This window comes from Scylla paramamosain, chromosome 11, assembly GCF_035594125.1.
Source record: "Scylla paramamosain isolate STU-SP2022 chromosome 11, ASM3559412v1, whole genome shotgun sequence".
NCBI classification, from domain to species: Eukaryota; Metazoa; Arthropoda; class Malacostraca; order Decapoda; family Portunidae; genus Scylla; species Scylla paramamosain.
This window is the reverse complement of record NC_087161.1, coordinates 20,244,276-20,268,522: the sequence shown is the minus strand read 5'-3', so window position 1 is coordinate 20,268,522 and position 24,247 is coordinate 20,244,276. Positions and strand designations below refer to the sequence as shown.

General features: G+C 44.3%; 2 protein-coding genes across 2 annotated transcripts in view; both read left to right on the top strand.

Moving 5' to 3' along the window:
• The window catches only part of LOC135104630 (A disintegrin and metalloproteinase with thrombospondin motifs 14-like), a 159,952-nt gene extending 146,018 nt beyond the window's left edge, over positions 1–13,934 (top strand). The window contains 7 exon segments of the mRNA XM_064012161.1: positions 1,710–1,842; positions 2,542–2,696; positions 6,020–6,103; positions 8,498–8,619; positions 9,691–9,810; positions 10,231–10,465; positions 12,223–13,934. Coding sequence (XP_063868231.1) covers positions 1,710–1,842; positions 2,542–2,696; positions 6,020–6,103; positions 8,498–8,619; positions 9,691–9,810; positions 10,231–10,465; positions 12,223–12,474 — 1,101 coding nt within the window. The 3' untranslated portion in view covers positions 12,475–13,934.
• A 7,436-nt stretch (positions 13,935–21,370) lies between these two features.
• LOC135104629 (uncharacterized) lies at positions 21,371–21,862 on the top strand. The gene has a single exon (XM_064012160.1). It carries the CDS (start codon positions 21,371–21,373, stop codon positions 21,860–21,862), a length of 492 nt encoding a protein of 163 aa, XP_063868230.1.
• The last annotated feature ends 2,385 nt before the right edge of the window (positions 21,863–24,247 follow it).

Here is a 24,247-nt window from a genome sequence, read left to right as displayed (position 1 = left end):
ATGTCCCTTTTTATTTATTCATTTTTTATTTTCATTCATAAATCACGGTCTTTCGTTCTTTTCTCTCTCGCTTTTCATACTCCCAATTATAAATATTTTCTTGACTATTATTTTTTTCTTTCCTGCTTAAATCAGTCTTCGCCTTACGTTTCTTTCCTTATCACTTTTCCTTACTTCGTACGTCAATTATTAAGTTTTGGTTTACTTATTTTCTTTCATAAATCAAGGTCTTTCCATTTCTTTCTCTATCACTTTTCGCACTCCAGTTATAAATATTTTCTATCCTTATCACCTTTTCTTATTTTGTACGTTAATTATTATATTCTTTATTTTTCTTTCATAAATCAGAGGCCTTTCCGTTCCTTCCTCTATCACTTTTCGTACTCCCAATTACAAAATATTCTCCGCTTTATTTACATTTTTTCTTTCTTGCATAAATTACAATCTTCACCTCACGTTTCTGTTCTATAATATGCATGCCGATGACTCCATTCATTAAAAGTTTGTGCAGTGCGGGCGGGGGCTGCGCATCCTCACCCTCCCCTTATGGCAGCAAGAACTGGTCCGGTCTCGCCGCGTAAGGAGTTATTATATCACCCTTATGAATATTATATGGCGACCACGCTGCCTGATTAAATTGCCCGTTGTTTGTCAAGCGGAGTTTACGAGGCGAAAAATTCATTAACTCTTTTCTTGTGGCCATGAAATATTTCCTTTATTTATTTGTTTATTTATTTAGTGACCTAGTTATTTATTTATTTCGTTCTTTTATTTATTTATTCATTTATCTGTTTATATATCTGTCTGTCTATCTATTTATCTTTCTATCTATCTGTCTATCTGTCTGTCTATATAAATATCTATCTATCTACCTATATGTCTACCTATCTATCTTTCTATCCTATCTATCTATCTATCTATCTATCTATCTATCTATCTATCTATCTGTCTGTCTGTCTTTCTATCTACCTACCTACCTACCTACCTATCTCTATCTGTTATCTATCTATCCATCTATATATCTATTTAAATATCTATTTATCTATCTACCTACTTCCTACCTACCTATCTGTCCATCTACCTACCTACCTACCTATCTATCTATCTATCTATTTATATAGCTACTTACTTTTTTCTTGTTCGTCTCTTTACATATATCTTGTTTATTCGCTTGTTTATTCGCAGTCTGTTTATGTAAGAATTTATGAGTGTGCGTTTACCCTCTTTTGTTTATTTTTATAGATATTGTTGCCATGAATCCAAGTTATTCCTCTCCACCACCTCCACCACCTCCACCTCCCCCCTCTCTCTCTCTCTCTCTCTCTCTCTCTCTCTCTCTCTCTCTCTCTCTCTCTCTCTCTCTCTCTCTCTCTCTCTCTCTCTCTCTCTCTCTGGATATGTATCTGTATGTATGTATGTGTATGTATATGTAAGTATACGTGTATATACTCGTATGAAAAATGTCTCTGCGTATGTGCAGTGTGTGTGTGTGTGTGTGTGTGTGTGTGTGTGTGTGTGTGTGTGTGTGTGTGTGTGTGTGTGTGTTTATTTGTGAAGATTCTTTATGGTATGAAGGATTTGTGTCAGGTTCGTGTTGCCCTGTGTGTGTGTGTGTGTGTGTGTGTGTGTGTGTGTGTGTGTGTGTGTGCGTGCGTTCACTCGTGTCAGCGCCTCACTCTCCCCCTACCTCCCCTTTCCTCTCCGCGCAGGGCAAGTGTGTGGCGCTGGGCTGCGACAAGGTGGTGGGGTCAGAGGTGCGGGTGGACGAGTGTGGGGTGTGTGGCGGGGACGGGGCCACCTGCTCCAGACACACCCACACCTACCAGCAGACGCCCGCGACAGGTGTGTAGTTTTACCTGGTCGTAGTATGTATGGCCCGAGGCAGTCCTTTGTGGTCGTGTCTCTATTATTTCGGTCTTTCCTCTAGTTGATGTACAATTGTGTTTCTTATTTTGTTCATCCATTCTGTTAATGTTTATTTATATATGCGTGGGAGTGGAGAAGACAACTAATCAGACACAAAGACAGTCAGCCATGTAGATGTTATAGTTAACGAGCCAGCCAATCAGTAAACTAACAAGGACGCCATTCATGCAGTCATCTAGGCAACCAATCAGTCATTATAAGGTCAGTGAGCGAGATAACCATTAACTCACTCATTCATATAATCAATCAGCGAACTAACCTGTTAGTCAGTCTGTCATACAGTCATAACGTCATTCAAGCCAGTCAGGAAGTCAGCCAATCATACCGTCAGACAGCGAGCCATTCAGTCATTTAACATGTAGTCAATCAGCTAACCGGTCAGTCAGTCAGCCAATCATATCGTTAGACAAGCGAGCCACTCAGTCAGTCACCCATATCGTCAAAGAGCCAATCACTCAATCATACAGTCACACAGCCAACTACTCAGTCAGTAAAGCGACCCATCCAGCCAACCACTCAGTCAGTATAGCGACCCATCCATCCAGCCGCTCACTCAGTCGTTCGGTGTGTTCCTCCATAAGCCACGAGGTCCAGCAGGAGTTTTCCTCCCCTCAGAGTACTCCTTGGTGGCCACGCTCCCCGCCGGGCGCCTGGAACATCGTGGGTGCAGGAGGAGGCGCCCTACAGGAACTTCCTCGCGCTCAGGGACAACTCTTCTTCCTTCACTCTCAACGGCGGCAGGAGTCAGGAGCCCTCCAGGTCCTTCATCAGTAAGTCCCCACCCTCCTCTAACTCCTCCTCCTCCTCTTTCTTGCCTCCTTCCTATCTCCTACTCCTACCCTTTGTCCTTTATCAGTTGTCCTCCTCTTTCTCCTTTTTTTTTTTTTCTCTCCTCCTTTGTGTTACCGTTCTTGTTCTTGTTGTTCCTGCTGCTGTTGTTGTCGTTATCGTCCTCGTCCTCCTCCTCCTCCTCCTCCTCCTCCTCCTCCTCCTCCTCCTCCTCCTCCTCCTCCTCCTCCTCCTCCTGCTCCTCCTCCTCCTCCTGCTCCTCCTCCTTCTCCTCCTCCTCTTCCTCCTCCTTTCTCCTTGTTCTCCTCCTCCTCCTCCTCTTCCTTCTCCTCAGTAAACAGTTACGTAAAGACCAATAGATCTTTGGCTGGATGCTTTTTCCTTCATATTCCTCTGAATTCCTCCTCCTTCTCCTTCTCCTCCTTATTTCTTTATATATATATATATATATATATATATATACTATATATATATATATATATATATATATATATATATATATATATATATATATATATATATATATATATATATTCTGCTCTTCTTCACCTTTGTCATCTTCTGTTGTGTTTTCCTGTCTACCTTTTTCTCCTCGTGTGTCTTTCCTTCCCTCCGTCTTTCATTCTTGATCTACATTTCTTCATTTCTTTCTCTCATGTTTCCTCCCTTTCTATTACTACATTTCCTCTTAACCCTTGTCACTGTATTATGTTTCTCCTCCTCCTTCTCCCGCTCCTCCTCCTCCTCCCTTCTTGTACATCTTTATCCCTCTACCTTCTTTCCCCTTTCTCCGTCCCGTTCAATTTGATCTTTTTCCCTTCATCCACCTCCAGGTTCCTTCCTTTCTTGTTTCCTCATCTTATACCCTCCTTCCTCCACGTCGTTTCCTTCCTCCTACTCTTCCCCAACACTTTTTCTTCCTTCTTTCCCCTTCCCCTCACCCTCCTCCCTCCTCCTCCTCCTCCTCCTCCTCCTCCTCCTCCTCCTCCTCCCTGCCCTCCCACGCCCGCCCAAGAAGATAGACAGCCCCCGGAGACCTTTAAATAGCAGTTCGCTCTCTTTCCTTCCTTCGACTTTAAAATCTCTCTAAGAGGGCATATCAGAGCACCTTCCCTTTGCTGTTTGGCGCTATGCTGCGTTTTTATCTCTCGCTCCCTGATTAGAACCCGTTATTTTTATGCAGATTCGTTAATGAAATGGTGCTTTCATTCATGGGAAAAAACATTTACTCTTACAGGCATGGCATCCTTTAACGCTCGCATTTTGTGCTTTGTTTGTGATTTATGGAGGTGGAAAAATTGTTGTTTCGTGATTACGTGAAAAATTTTGCTGTCCTTTCTTTTTTTTTCTGATTAACTTGCTAAAGACTCAGGTTAACGGGAGATTGGATGAGGTTATCAAATATTGCATTACGTGTAAGTGGTTGTCGTCAGACCAGTACACAGACTTTATTAGCAAACCATTACTACTACACGTCGGTGCCTTGGACTTATCGAACCCAAATCACCCAATACTTTACTCTGATGTACAAGTGTTATCGGATCATTAAATCACTCTGTCGGTCTGCTGATCCCTCGCAAGCCTCACTGCGGACAAGAGCAAAACGCCACCAGCTTTACGAGCACGACGACCTATGGACAGGGGAGCTTTATGAAAGTTACACCAGCACGGCGAATGTTAATGCGGCTGACTTGCTAACGTGCTGACAACCAACTTCCATTCCATCATTCATGCGCCACGTTCAGGGCATCTCACTGATGTCCAGCCGGCAGAGACTCGACTATTCAACTCTTCCTAGTCTCTCTCTCTCTCTCTCTCTCTCTCTCTCTCTCTCTCTCTCTCTCTCTCTCTCCTCTCTCTCTCTCTCTCTCTCTCTCTCTCTCGTTCCTAGCTGCGTCATTTGTCACTCGTGTTACATGCTTAGCGCGATGGACCACCGGCCTTTGCGTGGCCAGCCGCTGGAAGGTATGAGCATCACGCGTCATGAGGAAAGACTGGCCACGCGTGAAACACAGCCACTGAGCCGCGCCGCATCACACGCCTGGATCACAACCGCCGCCCTCGCTGATGTGTATGGTAATAACTGCCCGTGCCATTACTTGCTCCACGTTATTTTACCTTCATTTCGCCTTTCCTTTTATCTTCCCTGCTGTACTTAACTTTCCATCGCCTATTTCACTCTCCCTTTCATCTTTGCATATTCCCCCCATGATGTGTATGGTAATAACTGCCTATGTCTTACTTATTCGACTATATTTTAATTTTCCTTTTATCTTTCCTTCTGTAATTTACTTTTCATGGTGTGTTTCGTTCTCCCTTTTTATCTCTTCATACTTCCCCGTGATGTGTATGGTAATAACTGCCCATCACATTAATTATCCCACTTTGTTTTAACTCTCCTTTTATCTTTCCTCCCATATCTTACGTTGCATTGCCTCCTTGATATCCCTCTTATCCTTTTATCCTTCTCGTGATGTGTATGGTAATATCTGTTCTTGCCATTACTTACTCGACTTTATTCTTATCTTCATTTCGCCTTTGTTTTCGTCCCTCCTCCTATACCTTATGTTACCTCGCCTCCTTTCCTTTATCCTCCCTTTTCTCTTTCCTTACATTACGAGATTTGTGATTTATATGGTAATTCACGTACATATCATTACTTACTCGACTTTATTTTACCTTTTCTGTTATCTCTCCTTCCTTACCTTACATTGCCTCGCCGCCTCTACCTCATTTTTATCCTTCCGTACACCTTACATTACTGGATCTATAACGTGCATGGTAATATCGTCCATATCATTGCTCACTCACCTTTATTTTCATTTCTCCTTCGATACCTTACCTTGCACCGCCTCCTTTATCTCCCTTTTATCTCTCTGTACGGGATTCGTGATATGTATGGTAATGACAGTCCATATCATTACTCACCTGACTTATTTTACCTTTTCTTTTACTTCTCCCTCCATTCCGTACATTACGAAAGCTTACATTGATTGCATCGCCTTTATCTGCCTTTTACCTCTCCTTACCTTGCACTGCGATACGTGTGTGTGATGTATATGGTCATTAACATCCATAGCACCTCTCACATCACCTTATTTTACCTTTGATATTGCGTACGGTACTTCCTTGCCAGCGTCACGAGAGTTCACACCGCCTCGCCTCCGTCCCCTTTATTTTCGTTTGTATTTCCTTGCCACCTTAAGTTACCAACTACTGCACTGCACCTCCTCCGTCCCCTTTACTCTATACCTTCCCTTCCTGTACAAGACTCACGCAGCACCTCCTTTTCACTCTCCCGCAGGTGAAGGTGCCAAGTTCGTGTACACCAACAGTAGGGAGAGGGAGATGCTACGAGCCCGAGGACCCCTGCTGCAGCCTGTGTCTCTGATGGTGAGTGTACTGGCCTGCCTCCTACCGTCACCTGTCCACTGTCCCCTGTCATTGTCCTGTCTATCTATATGAAGTTTTTAGTCGTTTATTTAGCTAGGTTTTTAGGTATGTTATTATTGTTGTGATGTAACTCTTACGTGTTTTCGAACAGTATGTGTGATATTTTCAATAGTATTTGTGGTTTAGTACTTAGGTTGGGTTCAGTTAGTATTCTACACAATGCTCTTGTGTATTTTTTTTTGTTGCATTTTTTTTTTTTTTTTGTCAGTAAACTACTATTACTACTACTGGCTGTGCTCGTCTATTCTTATTCGTTTCCATTATTTCTTCTGTTTTCTCTACTTCAGTCTGTTAAGCCTTGTTTGTATGTATAACATTATTCGTCTGTCTCAGTCTACTTACTGTCCTACCTACCTGTATTCATCTCTACATTGTTGTTTTGTCTTCTCTACTTGTGTCTGTTTATTCGTGTTTGTATGTCCTGTCAGTCCATCTTGTTATTCTGTCTTCTCCACTCTCATCTATTTATCAATGTCTGTACATATGTCTATCTATATTCGTCTGTCGCAGCTCACATGCTGTCCTGTCTGTATTCATTCCCACTTCGTTGTCCTGTTTGAGTGAGTGCCTGTCTGTTCGTATGTCTCTCCCCACCCCACCATTTCTCTGCCTCATTCTTACTCACCGCCATTCCCTGAGGCTACGCTCCTGTCAAACTGCCTTTTGCACCGTCCATCTGGTACACTGACACACACACAGCCCCCCCTCTCTCTCTCTCTCTCTCTCTCTCTCTCTCTCTCTCTCTCTCTCTCTCTCTCTCTCTCTCTCTCTCTCTCTCTCTCTCTCACACTGCGTCCCAAGAGTTCGTATTGAAATGTTTACACAGACTTTGTCTCTGTTCACAATCTTTTCTCCGCGCCACGCCCACGTAACAGTGGCTGGTTACTTGTCCCTCAGCTCTCTCTCTCTCTCTCTCTCTCTCTCTCTCTCTCTCTCTCTCTCTCTCTCTCTCTCTCTCTCTCTCTCTCTCTCTCTCATGCCCTGCTTATCCTCTTCATTATCCCGTGATTGTTTTGTTCACTCACTTATTACTCTTGCTTCCTTCCCCTCAATACCGTTTTCCATTCACTGCTCTGCTTCGATTCCCCTTTATCACATCCCCTCTCCATGCTCCTCTCATTTCCCCTTTTCCTTTTGGTCTCTCTTTTATTCTGCCCCTCTTCTGTATACCCTAAGTGGATTTATCTTATATACACTAGTACCTTTCCCCTTTCTGTCTTATTTTATCTCCTTTTCGAAATATTTCCTTTCAGTTCATATTCGCCTCTCCTACCCTTCCAATTCTCTAGGGACAAAAGGTCTGTTGCTGTTGCTCCTTTTTCTTTTAGTTTTTTTTTTTTCCCCTGTGTGTTCCTTTGTGTTCCCTCTGCCCATGATGTCCTCTGTTCGTTGTCGTATTTCATAGTTCATTTTCTCCTCTTCCTCCCTTCCTTCTCTCTCTCTCTCTCTCTCTCTCTCTCTCTCTCTCTCTCTCTCTCTCTCTCTCTCTCTCTCTCTCTCTCTCTCTGTCTCGGGCCAAGAGGTCTGTTTCTCCCTCTATGTTCCTTTGTGTTCCCTGTGGCCGCAATGTGTTCTGTCCCTTCGCGACTTCCTGTGAGGGAAATATTTATGATTCAGCCTCGTTCCCACAACACTCGCTGCATCTCTCCCATGGGGACTTTGAGTGGCTTGGCCGTGGAGAGGACTTGCTGTAGGAGGAGGAGGACGAGGACGAGGAAGGATGGAAGGAAAAAAAGGGAAGGAGAAAGGAAGGGAAGAAGTATTAGAGGGAAGACGGAGAAGAGCTCTGGATGTAAAAGGAGATGGAAAAGAAAAGAAGGAAAGGAAGGAAGAGGGGAAAGATAGAAGGAAGAAGGAAGGAAGGAGAGTAAGTATTAGAGGGGAAGACGAAAAGGAGCCCTTGATGTGGGAGGAGGAGGAAGATAAGAAGAAAAAGAGGAAGGAAGGAACGGAAGGAGTTGTGGGAAAAGGAAGACGAGGAAAGATGACAAGGAAATAAGAGAAAAGTCCTGGATGTAAGAGAGAGAGGAGGAGGGGGAGGAGAAGGAGGGCGGAGAGGGGAAATGGAAGATTGGGGAGGAGGGGGAGGAGCTATTCAGGAAGACATGTATGTAATAGAGTCCATCATAGGAACATTCCTAGAAATCTTGTGACTACCGCACTTGGCTCCCACGCGTTGACGAGAGAGAGAGAGAGAGAGAGAGAGAGAGAGAGAGAGAGAGAGAGAGAGAGAGAGAGAGAGAGAGAGTGTGTGTGTGTGTGTGTGTGTGTGTTTCCAAACTTATTCGCTCTCGCCTCTTCATTAACAACTTTATGTTCCTCGTTACAGATTCACGGGAGTCGGGCCCAAGAGGAGGTCCAGGTGACCACCACCTTCCTGACACAGCTGCAGCAGGAGCACTACCAGTGGGAGGTGGGGCCCTACACCGCCTGCTCCGTCACCTGCGGCGGGTGAGTCACCTTGCAGCGCACTCTCATTCCTTTTCCCATTGATTACCTGGTGGCGGATTTCTGAACCCCTAGCGACTGTCAACAAGCGAAGTAGCTTAGGCTTAGTTCAAGCAATGATGGAAGCAGCTTGTGTGTGGTGGCTGTATAGGCCGGTATTCAGAAACGCTTTGCTCTCTCACCACGACTATTTTCCAAGGCCACATAAATGATTAGCTGGGTTCTTAAAAGTGTTTCTCCTGTTAATTATGTGGAAATATCGTTCATCTGTGACTAGAACCATAAAAACATGTGCACCATAAAAACCCGTGGAACTTAACAACGTAAAATCTTTTGAATGTAGTGGAAGTGCGGCGCAGAAGTGTTTCTGAATTATGGCCTATGTCTGATGATGCCCAACACACCCGACCCACGTGAAGATCTGCAGAATGGATCACTGACAGCGACATCACTCCATCAGAACACATAACCGTAAAAACATCACCGTGAAATACTCCCGAGCCCTCCTTATAGCGCGCGTTCACCAACCAGTCTGAGAGTCTCCATGTTAAGAGGCTCCAGCTCACCACCATCAGATGAGGTTTATTATTGTGGCTTCTTTCTCCGTCTCATATTTTCCACCTCGGGGCTCACACGTTAACCTGTACCTTTGACATGTTCTGCTTCCATCTCGAGGGAAAACGGTTCACTTTATCTTCCTTGCTACCTTCCTTGCCCCACCGTAGCTCTCCGTCCCCTACTCGGTCACCTAATGCTTGTGTTTATGATATTGTAACAGTGTAATAGTGGGTGACTGATGATGATACTTTATTCTCGTCTTCTATTTAGTTTTGTTTTGATTTGTTAGTCTTTTATCTTCGCAGAGACGAGGGGATGCGTTGTCCTAAGCTGCCTAGGATTCCGAGTATCTGTGATTGAATATTTGATGAAGTATTTGGTGTGTGTGTGTGTGTGTGTGTGTGTGTGTGTGTTGAAAAGAGAGAGAGAGAGAGAGAGAGAGAGAGAGAGAGAGAGAGAGAGAGAGAGAGAGAGAGAGAGAGAGAGAGCACTACTAATGGCGATGGTGTGCTGCAGGGGTGAGCAACACCAGACTCTGGTGTGCCGGGACCGCCGCACTGACCACCAGGTGTTCCACGACCGCTGCCACCACTTGCCCCGCCCAGCACTCAACACATCCGTCTGCAACACCTTTGGGTAAGTCACTCCAGCCTCTCCTTGCCTCATCAGCGGCGAGTGATTAAAGAATTACATGAGAAGGGTTCTCTGATGAAGGAGTGAATAGCGCTAAACAGGAAGGGATGAACATTTAATCATTACCATTTGGCTGAAGTTGAAAGAAGTGCAGACATAAAGATGATGAGTGTTAAGAACATTTTTAAGATGTAATTGTACATGCTGAATCCTCGACCAGCTGTTGTTGTCTTTTTCTACTTTCTTTCCTTCTTTCTTCTTTGTCTTACACAGCATCACCTGGCTCCTGTCTGGCTTCTCTCTTCATTGTTCAGTAATCCTCCCTTCTCTTCCCCTCTCTCCCTCTGACGAGCGTGGTGCCTCCCCTCTCCTCCACTGGCGGATGCGGTGCAACCCCTCACGCTGCTCCCTCTCCTCTCTCAGGTGCGAGGCGCGATGGGTGGCGGGATCGTGGGAGCACTGCTCAGCAACCTGCGGGCCGGCGGGCGTGCAGCAGCGCGTTGTGTTCTGCGTCACGCTTCCCGAGGCCTCCTCAGCCAACTGGACTCAGGGCATCGTTGACCCCCGCAGGTGCAGTGGCACGCCACGCCCCGAGGCGCGCCGCCCCTGCCTGCGCGATCCTTGCCCCGGCGCCTGGACGCCGCGGGGATGGTCTGAGGTGAGACTCCTCTACACAGATTTGTGAACATGTTTTATTATTTCATTACATTATACATTTACTTCATGTTTGACTAGTGAGTCACAGTTAATCTTCCATAGCTGTATTTCTTGCTTCTCTCCTTCTCGTGCTGTCCTGGCCTCTTGTCCCACCCTACAGGCAATTAGTCTGCCTGCCACACTCAGCTCTCCCTTACCTTTACCATGTTATAACATCCTCACTCTCTGCACCACATTCCCGTCACCTCTGCTCTGCTGCTCATCTTCTCACCGTCCCGGCGTGTGCTGCACTGCTCGCTGTTCTGTCACTCACTCCCGTCACAGTCCGCGTCCAACACATTTCCAGCAGTGGTGTAATTCCATCCCTCTTAACTTATTCATATCAGGACAACCCAAACATTTTATTTGTACTCTGTGCAGGTGCATAGTTTTCGTCCAGGTTTTTAAAGTATTTGTTTGGTGCATTCTTTTCCCGTCGACTTGCCGCACTCGTCCCAGTGTGCCTCAGGTGTGCTGGATACCACCACATCCCTCCCTGCTGGCTGTCTCTTTCCTAAACATCACTCATACATTTTTCCCCAGCGTGTAGTTTTGATTACTCTTCCCCCCCACCTCCTGCAACAGAGGAGCAGGAAGAGGTGGAAAATGAAGAAGACAGGGAGGAGGAGGAGAGGAAGGAGCGCTAGTGTAGTAGCAGAAAAATTGGCTTAAGATAATGAAGTTGAATGAGCGTAAGATGATTAATGAAACGAGTTTATGAGAATGATAAGAAACTTACAGCGCGATGACTCACAAATTGCAGGGAGTTCCAGAGGAGAGTTGGCTTTCAGAAAATAGTTAGTGAAAGAATGATAAAAGAAGAAAGGCACTACATTTGAAAGAGAGAGAGAGAGAGAGAGAGAGAGAGAGAGAGAGAGAGAGAGAGAGAGAGAGAGAGAGAGAGAGAGAGAGAGAGAGAGAGAGATTAATGAATAAATGAAAAAAAATATATGAATGAAAAATATGAATGAATTCACAAAAAAGACAAGAGGACCGGATATAATTATTACAGTTGTGCATGAATAAACAAGTATGTAGCATCCGTAACATCTAATTAATCCGGCCTTCCTTCCTCCCACTTACTGATAATTACCTCTTATGTAAATGCATTAAAACTACGTACCGTTGATCGAGCAAACTTCTCATAAATTACATCAGTCGCTCCACACACGATGATGATAACGATAAGTGACCTCCTCCTCCTCCTCCTCCTCCTCCTGCTTCATCATCACTAACACCGCCATTAGCCCTCTAAGCCCCGGCCAATATTACCCCCATTCTTCACTGTCAGTACACCTGTCTGCCGCTAATTTAGGCGAGCAGAGCAGGTGTGACAGGGATCCGCGACACTGCAGGCGGCTATCATCACCATCATCCCGGATCCTGGCCTCGTCACCTTCACCCTCATCTTCATCTCTCCCGCTCACTTTCATCTTTCAAGCACACGCCTTCATTCCTGCTGCTCTAACCTCCCGTCTTCCCCTCATTTAGCTAATCCCTTACTTTATCCTCCTTTACTCGCTTACGCATCACCAGATATTGCGCCTTACCACCAGCGTTCACCACATCCTCACCACACTCTCGCCACACTCTCGCCACGTCCTTTCCTCATCCACCAGCCTCCTCTAAGCACGTACGCGGCACCTTATATCACTCATCACCACCAGCGTCCACCACATCCTCACCACACCCTAACTACGCCCTTTTCTCCCCAACCAGTGCTCCAGTACCTGCGGAGAGGGCGTGGAGTCGCGGATGTGGGAATGCGTGGGCGGCGGCGGCAACGAGGTGACATACGAGTGTGGCCCTATGCCGCGGCAGGAGCGGGTGTGCTTCGGGCCGCCGTGCCCAGCCGCGCCCTGCCTGCGGGACGCCTCGTCCTTCTGCCAGCTGCCGGTGCTCCACAGGTACTGCCAGCTGCCCAAGTACCGCGACCTCTGCTGCCACACCTGCGCCAACGTCGTTTACTAGGTTAGGTTAGCAACGTGCACATACATACCTACACACACACACACACACACACACACACACACATATGTAGATGTCAGTAGATTTGCGTACATTGGATACAAATACACAGAGAAGTAGATGGACGCAGCAACACACACACACACACACACACACACACACACACACACACACACACACACACACACACACACACACACACACATACACGTGATGTAAACCAAAATATGTGCAACTCCGTGTTCTTTCTGTAGTCAGGTCAACCCAGTACCTTTTGTGTTCACTGTCCCGCTGCGGTTGTGTGTGCGAGGAAGAGGAGGAGGAGGAGGAGGAGGAGGAGGTGATGGTGGTGGTGGTGAAGGTGTAAATAATGGTGATGATAGAAGTAATAGTGATGGTAGATGGTGGAAGAAATAAAGACAAAGAGGAAAAGGAAGAAAAGAAATGAGGATTGTTTGAACGTAGAATAAATGAACAAGAAAAGATAAAGGAGAAGAAAGAGAGGAATGAGAGGATCGTTAAGCTAAAAATGAGATAGACAAAAGATAGTAAGGAAAGAAAACAGTGAAGCAGATACTTAATGTAAGAAAGAGAGGCGAAAAGAAAGTAAAAGTGAAAAGTATGAAACACGGGGTCGAGAAAACGAAGAAAAATTTAGGTGTTTTGTTCCTGTTGCTCCTAAAATAAGACCACAACCAACACTACAACCACCACCACGGAAAATGTGGAATAATAACTCCTCTTCATCACAAACAAAACTATTGCCGCTTATAATCTCCATTTGTGTCGTGAAATAATAAACACTAATAATAAGAAAAAAAAGATAAAAACACTTATCAATATTAAATAGATAAGAAAGAAAGGAGAAAGTAATATACTCGTAATTATTAGTGCTGAACATGATAAATAAAGGAGTGAAAAGAAAAAGAATCAGTGATATTGAACAAATAAGAATGAATGAAAACAAAAACTGTTATTAGTGAATCGAAAGTAAAAGAAAAAAAAAAAGTCGTGTATTTTTGTGTCTGAGGTGAAAAAAGAGAGAGAAAAAGAAAAAGAAAACCGATTCGTAGACTATTATACTTATTTACTAATAAGTTAAGTGAGCAAGGCAATGAGTAAGTGGCTGAGTGAGTGCGTGAATGCATGCAACAAAGAGCGTTGGTGATGCTGTAATGTACGTGTTTGTTTTAGTCATTCATCAAGATCATTAACGTATGGTGATTATTATTATTATTATTATTATTATTATTATTATTATTATTATTATTATTATTATTACCATCATTGTTCTTTGTTGTTATTCCGTGCAGACATTATACGTAGTAATGTGTTCATGATACGTTATAAAGGAATATATTATGTGCGTTAGCTTTACCGACTCTCTCTCTCTCTCTCTCTCTCTCTCTCTCTCTCTCTCTCTCTCTCTCTCTCTCTCTCTCTCTCTGTATTTTTGTTTTTAACAGTCCAAATATTTACTTGTCTGTTCGTCTGTCTGTCCGTGCCAACGTTTGTTTGTCTGATGGCGACTATAATTAACAAACTTGTATAGATGACAATAGAGTTAATAATGCGAAGGAATAGAACGTGTCTCAGCAGGCTGGATGGGGGCGGGGCAGGGCGGGACGGGCGGTGTATGGGTGTGCGTGTGTGAATGACTGCATGTATTGTATAGTGAGGCTGTGTACGTATATCAGTCAGTCATTTCCAGTAAAACGTTCAAAAACGTCCTATTTTTCATTCTCCATCCTGCATGTTAGTAGGAACACTTGTTTTGATCTGAGTGGCTCGTGGCGTGCGTGTGTGTGTCTGTGTGTGTGTGTGTGTGTGTGTGTCATTCACCTACGGTCGTCTGCTGGTCACCCTGCCAGCCGTTACCCCACACTGTGTGTGTGTGTGTGTGTGTGTGTGTGTGTTAACTATTTTCTTGATAACAAGATTGAGTAAACCTCATTAATTATTGTGTCCTGTCTTTTAGAAAGCTGTTTTATTATGATAATCTTTAACGCTATTCATGATTTTGTCACACACACGATCTCGTGTGTGTGTATGTGTGTGTGTGTGTGTGTGTAATGAACCATGAGAGAGAGATGAGAGTCAGTTAGAGCCTAATTTGCTGTTTACCCCACATGCCATTCTGTCAGTAATAGTTATTTAGTGAACGGAAGCACAAAAGCCCGAAAAGTCTTAGGATCTGGTGGTCGTCATGGTGACGCTGTTCCTGTGTTCTGGTCAGAGGTTCCATCCCCTGACATGGTTAAAGGTTTGCCGTGGCTAAAGATTTATCTCGCTATAAGATATATTTCTCAATGTTTCCATGGAGTGTCCAAAGGAGAGGATATTACAGAAAGATTATGTAACTACCTAATGGACACACAGCAGCAGGAGGCAACACGCTCACAACTCAAGCATCAGACTGTAGTGAGCTAATGGGCACAGCAAAGTTTACCCTGCCTCTCCCCATGACATTTACTCAGCGACGCGTAATACTGAAACACTCGACACTTTCCCGGTCTATACACTTCACCAACGCCCTGTGTGATTCCCACTGCTGGACAGCACTTAGGTACCTGTAACTTATTTTGTTTTAAAAGGGTGGTTGCAAATTAAATCCACTCATTGAATTTGTGAGCCGTGACCCGCAGCGCATCAAGGTCACCTCTGGGTTGAGGGCGGACACCCGGTCGGTACTAGCAGGACGGAGGCCCACGCCGGTCATGACGAGGTGATGATGCTTCGCTCCTAATAGGTTACGAAATCCTCGAACCTTCTGAACCGATAAGTTTGCTTCATGTTGCCTTGCACTCGTTTACTGTAACCTGTAGCATTAACGACAACGTAGTGTAAGTTTTAGATAATCAGGAATAACTTTTCATTAACAAAATTTACTTGAACAAGCAATGTCAAAACAGGCTTGTTAAAGGAATGCTTCGTGGTTGCCTGATAGCCTATCTGCTATATTTTTTTGTGAAGAAGTGCATTACCATAGGTTTCTACTGATGTAATACAGTAGATGTGAAATTGTACAAGTCAGATTAATGTTTGATTCCTCTCGTACATGTCTGAAGCACAAACAGTAGCAGTGGCGGAGATAATTATTGGTGAGGAGAATGGCTGGTGACGTCACGTCCACTCACACTAACGCGAGGGAGGCGAAGGTGGGCAGTGTGGAAATGGCAGGAAGGAAGGACGGTGAGTGGTGCGGCGATGGCTGGGAGCCGGTGTGGGCGCCATAACGATTGCTTCCCAGTAATCTGATGTGTACACCATTTCCCTGCACCTGAACGTCTCCGTGCGACGAACAAGTGAGTCAACACGTGCTTTATGCTTGGTGATGTAAAGCAATGGTATGGAGAGCAAAGTTTTCCAATGATTTCGTCATAGGTAAGCTTATGTTTAACCGGTGCCTCGCTTACATCGCTGCCTATCAACAGTTCTGCCACTCATCTGTGTAACATAATAGTATGCATGTTAGGTGTCACGAAGGTGCTATATAAGGTGTGAGAACAGGCCGGCAAGTTCTCGGGGCTCGATGGCCTAAGATCATGATGTATTGCTCGGGGAGGATTGCGACGGTCATGACGTGTCGGATGAAGTCTTGTGTGGGGCGGCGATTTGCATGTGGCGCTGCTGCTGCTACTGAAGACTGAGCTTTTCTCCACATTGCCTTACTCAGAGAGATAAACATAGAGACCGAGACCGAGATAGACAGAGACGGAGACCGAAAGACGGAGACCGACAACTGACAAAGAAAGGAGACCGACAGAGACCGACAAACGACAAAGACAGAGACCGACAACAGACAAAGACAGAGACCGACAGAGACCGACAATCGACGGAGACGGAGACCGACAGAAACCAACAACCGACAGAGACGGAGACCGACAACCGACAGACGGAGACCGACAGAGACCGACAGAGACAGACCAACAAAGACCGACAGAGACAGACCAACAAAGACAGACCGACAGAGACCAACAAAGACAGACCGACAGAGAACAACAAAGACAGACCGACAGAGACGGAGACCAACAACCGACAAAGAGAGCGACAGAGTAAGACCGACAGATAGACAGACCGACCGACAGAGACCGACCGACAGAGAGACATACCGACAGACAGACATACCGACAGGCATACATACCGACAGGGAGAGACAGACCAACAGAGACCGACAGACAGAAACCGATAGACCGACAGAAACACAGGCCGACAGAGAGACCGACAGAGAGAGAGAGAGAGACAGACAGACAGACCGACAGAGACAAAGAGACCATCAGACAGAGACCGACAGATCGACAAACAGACAGACCGACAGAGACAGACAGAGACAGACAGACCGACAGAGAGAAAGACAGACAGACAGACCGACCGACAGAGGCAGACAGACCGACAAAGGCAGACATACAGACAGACAGACACGGACAGACACAGACACAGACAGACAGAGACAGGCAGAGACCGACAAAGACCGACAGACACAGACAGACAGACAGACAGAGGCAGAGGCAGGCAGACAGGTAAACACACAGACCGACAGAGGTAGACAGACAGACAGACACAGATAGACAGACAAAAAAAAGACAAGCAGACAGACAAAAAAAAAAGACTGGTACAGACAGACAAAGGCAGGCAAGGACAGACAGACAGACAAAGACAAACCGACGCAGACACAGACAGAAACACAGACAAATAGTAACAGACAAACAAACTGACGTACAGACAAACCGACAGACAAACAAACAGACACAGGCAGACAGAAAGCGATAAACACACAAACAAACCGAGAGACAAAACAAACAGACAGACAGATACAGACAGATAGAAACGGGCAGAGAGAGAAACAGACAGACAACCTTTTTAATATATAATAATGTAAGCTCTTGTGTTCAATGAGGCGTACGTCGGTGAGTGGCTCTCTGGCTGCCTGGCCGGGGAGTGTGCGTTGGATGAGAAAGTATTTGCACCACTTTCGCTGGGAAAGAGAATTACAAAACATTACAAAAATAGACTTTTATCTTCAAGATGGGCGAGGTGATCCAATGATACGAGGGTAAATAGTCTTGTGAACGGAGATCTTACCAGCGAGGGAACCGAACTTTGAGAAAGGCGAGGACTCGCACGAGGACAAGTGGCTGGAAATTAGCCAATGTAACTACTATATGTCATCAAGGTTACCGCAGTGAAGGTGGTAATTATAGACCTGTAAGTCTAGCTCCAGTTACTGGAAAGATCATGGAGACATTAGTGATGAAATGCCAATGGAATATATGATGAAATTTAAAGCGTTAGGCAATAATTTGGATTTGGACAAGATCGATCAACAGGTCAGTTAATGAGTGATAGACCAATTGGCTCTGGCATTAAATGAAGGCACTGTTGTAGAAATACTGTGAATTTAAAAAGGTTTTCGACACGCTACCTCTTAAGGGATTTAGGGAAAATTGAGAGGTTTAATATAAAGGGCAATTGCCTGAGATGGACGGAATTTTTAATGGAGAGAAAGCAACGTGTGAATTATCAAGCATCAGGACGGGAAAGAACGTAGTAAGTGGTGTGTCCCAAGGGTCTGCTTTAGAACTGTTGCTATTCGTCATAATAATCGCCCGAGTTGACTGATCATGGTTGTGGAATTTATCTTTATGTGAAGGATACTAAACTTTATAGAAATATCGCTAACCAGGATGAAAAGCAGAAGCTACTCGAGGGTTTGAATAAAATGATAGATTGGTTTGAAATTTGGTAACTTCCATTTCATCCTCAACAGTGAACGTAATGAGAGGAGGAACACAAGCTGGGGGAGTGAGCAACACAAGCAGGGAAGGTTGAGGGAAGTGTGTATGGAGAAAAAAAAACACAGGGTGCTGATATTGAGCTGAGCTTTTCTGAGCACTGAGCAGGAAAATAAATAAGGTAAAAACTTCAAGTATTTGTTTGCTTAAATTAAGACATAAAAAAAAGAAAAAACTTAATATATGTTGTTCTGTATGATTATGAACTGGAGTCGCAGGCAAATTATTTAGCTTCTTCCAAAATCATCTGTAAGCATAATGCAACTAGATTAAGAAAATAAGCGGAAAAAAGAACTGATGTAGGTAGAATGTACTGTTGTTATTATAGAGAAGTGGAAATTACTAATATTTTAAGTAATTAGGGCTAAGTCATTCCGATAGGCAGACAGGTAACAAGGGCTGTATTCTGAAACGCTTTAGGTTCTTATGGGAACTCTTCTGAAAAGTAACAAAAGTATTTAGTTCTCATGGATTTTTCCATTCATGATGCAGAATTTTTTAAACTATCACTAGAATCCTGAAAAAAAAAATATATATATATATATATATATATATATATATATATATATATATATATATATATATATATATATATATATATATATATATATATATATATATATATATATATATATATATATATATATATATATATATATATATATATATATATATATATATATATAAAACCGGGTTAACTTCATGTAAAATCCAAATAAGACACCGAAACGTCTGAAAAGAGCCAGAAAGTATCTTGAAGCCACGACCGAATGACCCAAGGTCCGAATAAAATTGTAACGCAGCAATGCAGTGCAGCGGCTCCAAAACCCGTGGGCATGACCCATTTGAATGTCACTAGGGTACTTGAAGATCACTAGACGTTCTCAAACTAATAATAAATTACAAATTTTATTGTAAGTGTAACACGCATCTAGGGTCGCCGGGTCAGGTAAGGATTGTATTCAGGGTTACAACCGAAAAAAAGAAAATGGGAAATCACTGCTGTAGCGGTTTAATGAGACGTGAGATTATAACACCAAGGATTCGTGTTACAGTATCTGCGTACTGAGATCCCTGAGTGACTAGGGTAGGAAGCCAGACTGATGAGGATTCGGAGTGACTGAAAACCGCAGCAGCAGGAGCCGCCGTGTTTTGCTTCTCTCTTCTGCATGTGTTTGTCCAGTGCATCCTCGAATCACCATCATCAACTTACTTTCACCCTGTCTCTCTCGGTTTTTCATCACAATCTTGATCGTTCTTTCTTCTGATTAAATTATTATTCATCTTCATCGCCAGTCTCTCATAGCTTCACTCTTAAGTTGTTAATATACTGTATTGTCCTCCAACCATCTGTCTACATCATCTTATTGTTCGGAGCATGTGAGCTCAACCAGTTATATTTTCCTTGCTTTATTCCAGCATATCATGGCCGATTATGATGATTGTTCAACTTCTTTGGGGCTATGAGACATGGACGCTCTTCATTTGGGCTCTTAGGTTTGGATTCCTCTGGTTCTTCGACTCTTGCATCTCTTGACCACGGTTTCGATTGTCTGTTTGCGGGGACCATTGCCATTTCTAATCATCCCTGGCTCTTTGAAACCTCTTGATCTACGAGGCTTGTGTCCTCTGTGTATAGTGTGTCGTCTGCTCTCCCTCCATCCCCTCTTCCTATTACATTTTTATTCTGTTTCTCTCTCCAATCAGTCCTTTCTTCCCCATACCTCTCCAGTGTTTAGCCTTTCTCCTTAGTCTTTTCCTCATTACGGGGTCCACCACTCTAAGGGCTCTTCTTGCTTCCAACCTTATGTACACCACACTTTTCATTTTTTTTTTTTTTTTCATGCTTTTTGGAACCGCAAATTGAGGATGCTGTTTTCATTGTACCTTTTGTTAATTGTAATCACTACAATGTTTTTTTTTTTCTTAACTTCCCTGTCTTCAAGTTCAAATCCAACTTCCCTCGCTTCAAGCTCAAATCCGAAGTAGTGGTCCTCCATTTCCAGTTAGGCTTCTTTTTTCGTGAAGCCCGACGACAGGACCGGTGCGGAGGGTTTTTCCTGATAAATCCCTTTCTCAGGTCGTTACTCGCCTTGCCCCTTTTATCCCCACTGCTGTTTCTTCTCTGCCCTCTGTCTCTCTCTCATTTTTGCTTCTTGACAATTTTCTTCCACCGCCCACCCACTCTTTCCCTATTTAACACTACTCTTCTCTATCCTGGTACTTCAACTCTTGCTGCTCTTACTTCCGCTCTTACCCCTCGCCCTCTGGCTTTCCACTGCTCCGGCTCCTCCTTTTCTCTCCTCTTCTCTTCTTTAATGTTCTTGTCTTCTCTACTTCTACACCACTTTCCTTCCTTCTTTCAAAGCGTTCCTGTGTCTTCGCTCTTTTCATCTCCTGAGGCTCTAGTGGCTATTGCTTACTATCTCGTTACTTCTCTGGTCTTCATGACTGACTCTCCCCTCTGTCTTTCTTTTTGTCCTCCTCTGGCTCTTTCCGGAAGGGTTTCGTTGTTGCTCATTGTGCACCATATTCTTTCTCATCTCCCCCTACCCTTTTGTACCCACGGCTTCAGTTGTGCTCCCCTTTTGACTGTCTTTTCTCGGTTGATCTTGTCCTTAATTTTGACCGTCCTACCAATTTTGATATGTTCACCCAATCATTTTTCGTACCTCCATCTTTCCTTCTGTTTCTCTTCCCTGTACTTGAACTATCGCTGGTCGATTATTGAGAACTTTCCCTTTAATCCTGTTCTCCCTTCCCTTAATTGATATGTTCCGCTCCTCAACTTTTCATGCTGGTCCTTTAACTGTGTCAACTGGTCTATTAATTGCCATCTCTACTTTCTCATTCTCCAACTTTTGCTTCCATCCCTAATATAGGTATTTTGTTTCGGTCCTCAGTGCTGCTAAGTGGCCATTCCCAATCAATGATCCCCTTCACATCCAAGTATGTACCAAGGAACTGTATAAAATCCTTAGTGGAACTCCTGCTTGCAACATACCGCAGATTGAGGTATGCTTCTTGGAGCTTGTGGAATGAAGCAGTACAGAGAGCGGTGCAGGAAAAGAAAAGGGCATACAAAAGATGGCAGAGAACACATAATGATGAGGATAAGAGAAAATATAAAGAGAAAGCAAAGCAGACTAAAAAGGAGGTACCCAGAGCAAAGAGACTGGTGTGGGAAAAATTGGGATGTAGAACGGAATAGTAGTGAGAAGCAAAAAGATATGTTCAAAATTGCAAAACAAATGAAGAAAGAGAAGGAAGATATAACTGGAGCAAAATATATAAAGGATGAAAGAGGAATTATCAAGATAAAGGAGAAAGAAATACTTGAGAGGTGGAGGTGCTATTATGAAAACCTGTTAGAGGAAAATGAACACAACCTGGAAGAGGTGGATATGGTGAAAGTTCTGATAGAAGAAATCTCGGAGGAAGAGGTGAACAGAGCTTTGAAAGGAATGAAAAGAGGAAAAGCGCCGGGTCCAACAGGAATCACCAGCGACTTAATGAAGAAAGCAGGTGTTATAAGAGAATTAACATGGGTGTTTAGAGGCATAATTGACAAGGGAGACATTCCTGAACTGGAAAAATAGTATGGCGGTGCCAGTCTATAAAGGAAAAGGAGGTGGCTTAGAGTGCAGAAAATATAGAGGAATTAGACTATTGGAACACAGAATGAAACTTCGAAAAGGTATTGGAGGAGAGGCTGAGGAATCACCAGTGGATGGTCGATAGTTTGGGTTTTGCCCAGGAAGATCGACAACAGATGTAATTTTTATAATGAGGCAAATACAGAAGTTCATTGAAAGGAAGAAGCTATTCCATATCTTTGTTGATCTGGAGAAGGCATTTGACAGAGTGCCAAGGGGAGCGATTGAGTGGGCACTAAGGAGACAAAAAGTGCCCGAAAGGCTCGTGACTGCAGTCATATCTCTGCATGAGGAATCAAGATCAAGGGTGAAAACATTGACAGGAACATCAAGGGACTTTGACATAAGAGTGGGAGTACACCAGGGATCAGCTCTTAGTCCACTACTCTTTATCACAGTAATGGAGGAGATTACTAAACTGGCAAGAGGAGATGGCCCGTGGGAGCTACTCTATTCCGATGATTTGGTATTGACAGCAGAATCGAGGGAAGAAGTGACTGACATGTTTAATAGGTGGAAGGAGGGGATGGAGCAGAGGGGACTGAAAATAAACATGGAGAAGACAAAACTAATGGTGACCGGAAATAAAGCTAGAGAAAGAATTCAGTCAGGAAAATGGACATGTGGATGTTGTGGAGGAGGAGTGGGAGCAAACTCAGTGCTGTGTACTAGGTGTAACAAATGGTGTCACCGTTGTGTACTAGGTGTAACAAATGCTGTCACCAACGATGCTCAGGTCTGAGGAATCTCAGAGGGTTGCAGAACTTTGTATGCCCAAGATGTGTGCGGGAGGAAAAGGGTGGTGGTGGCAGTGGTGATAATTGGGATGTCGGGTCGGAGGTGAATGGAGGTGTGTTGAGAGAGGTACAACAGTTCTGCTGCTTGGCAGATATGTTGGATTGTGAAGCGAGTGTAGAGAGAGCATTAAGGTGAGAGTAGCAGCTGCATGGGGAAGATGGTGAGAAATTGCCAGTTTATTGGTGAACTGCAGCGTAAAACTGAGGATCAGGGGAAGGGTATACGGAGCTTGTCATATCTGCTCTTCTGTATGGAGCAGAAACATGAGCACTGACCAACAGACTGACAGATATTCTACGTAGCTGTGACCGCAGGATGCCGAGATATATTGCAGTAGTGAGGTGGCAAGACGGGAGGTCTAGCAGTGAGGTGGCGGAGATGTGTGGAGTTGAAGACCTTTCTGTTGAGCTGAGGAAGAGAAGACTGAGATAGTTTGGACACTTGAGAAGGGCGGAGGAGGGGGGGGGGGGTATTGAGCGAGGTGGAGGTGAGGGTAGGAGGCCAACGGCCGGTGGGAAGGCCAAAGAAAAAGTGGAGGAAGTACATGACGGAGGATATGAATTTGTTGGGAATAGAAGAACATACGGCACAAGATAGCCAGTGGTGGAAAGCAGTCATCGCCCGTCCAACCTCACCCAAATGGGAAAATGCGGACATCAAACGAAAATGATGATGATGATGATATGTGGGGTTTTCTCACATACTGGACTACTTGTTTATGTACCTTCCTGAGTCCAGAGGCAGCCCTTCTAGATGCATTCGAGGCCCCCTTGGAGTACATTCGGGGACAGCATTCCTACTGAGTCGACCTTGAAGCCGATGGACAGCCTTCAGACCATTACTAAGGAGGTGAAGGCAAGGGTACATGATTGCTTTGTGGACAAAAGTTTGTATGCATTACCATCCGGCTTGTCTTAAGAGGCTGCTATCTTACCAGGTGTCTGGTGACCCTGCAAAGGACAGCTGTCCAAGACTTCCTTCTCAATATTTTCTGAAATTAAGAGGTTTTTTTTCAAGAGGACCACCATTCCATTCTCCATGAATGTTGTGCTGGGCCTTGAAAGCTCCCTCTCATCATTGTGCTATGTACAGAACTTCCTGTTCTGGATAATTGGCATTATTGGGAAATTCTTTGATGAGTAAGGTCTTTTCCCAAAGATACTGCCAGCCTGTTAGACCAAATGTTTAGATCTCTGAACTGCTCCATGGAGCATTCTTCAGAGGAGTCATCAGAGAGAAGTCCTTCTTTCCATCCTTCCTGAGGACAAGAGGCACCTGATGACTTTACCTGTGGACTGGGAGCACATCATCTCTGAGGACAAGGCAAGTCAAGGCAGTGCTGGATCAGAGTTCTGACAGAGACACACAGGCCACAATCTACCAAATAAAAAAGACCCCTGCCCTTTAAGTTTTTACTGAAGAAAGAGACCATTTATACACCCAGCATGTACATTTCACCAAACATGTCTCGCCCTCCTCCCACCCATATTTGTCACTCCAGGGCAGAGCACCCCTCAGCATCAGAGTTGA

What these genes read in the sequence shown, in the direction of transcription:
- LOC135104629 (XM_064012160.1), top strand. Translation starts at nt 21,371, where the DNA reads ATGAGGATAAGAGAAAATATAAAGAGAAAGCAAAGCAGACTAAAAAGG.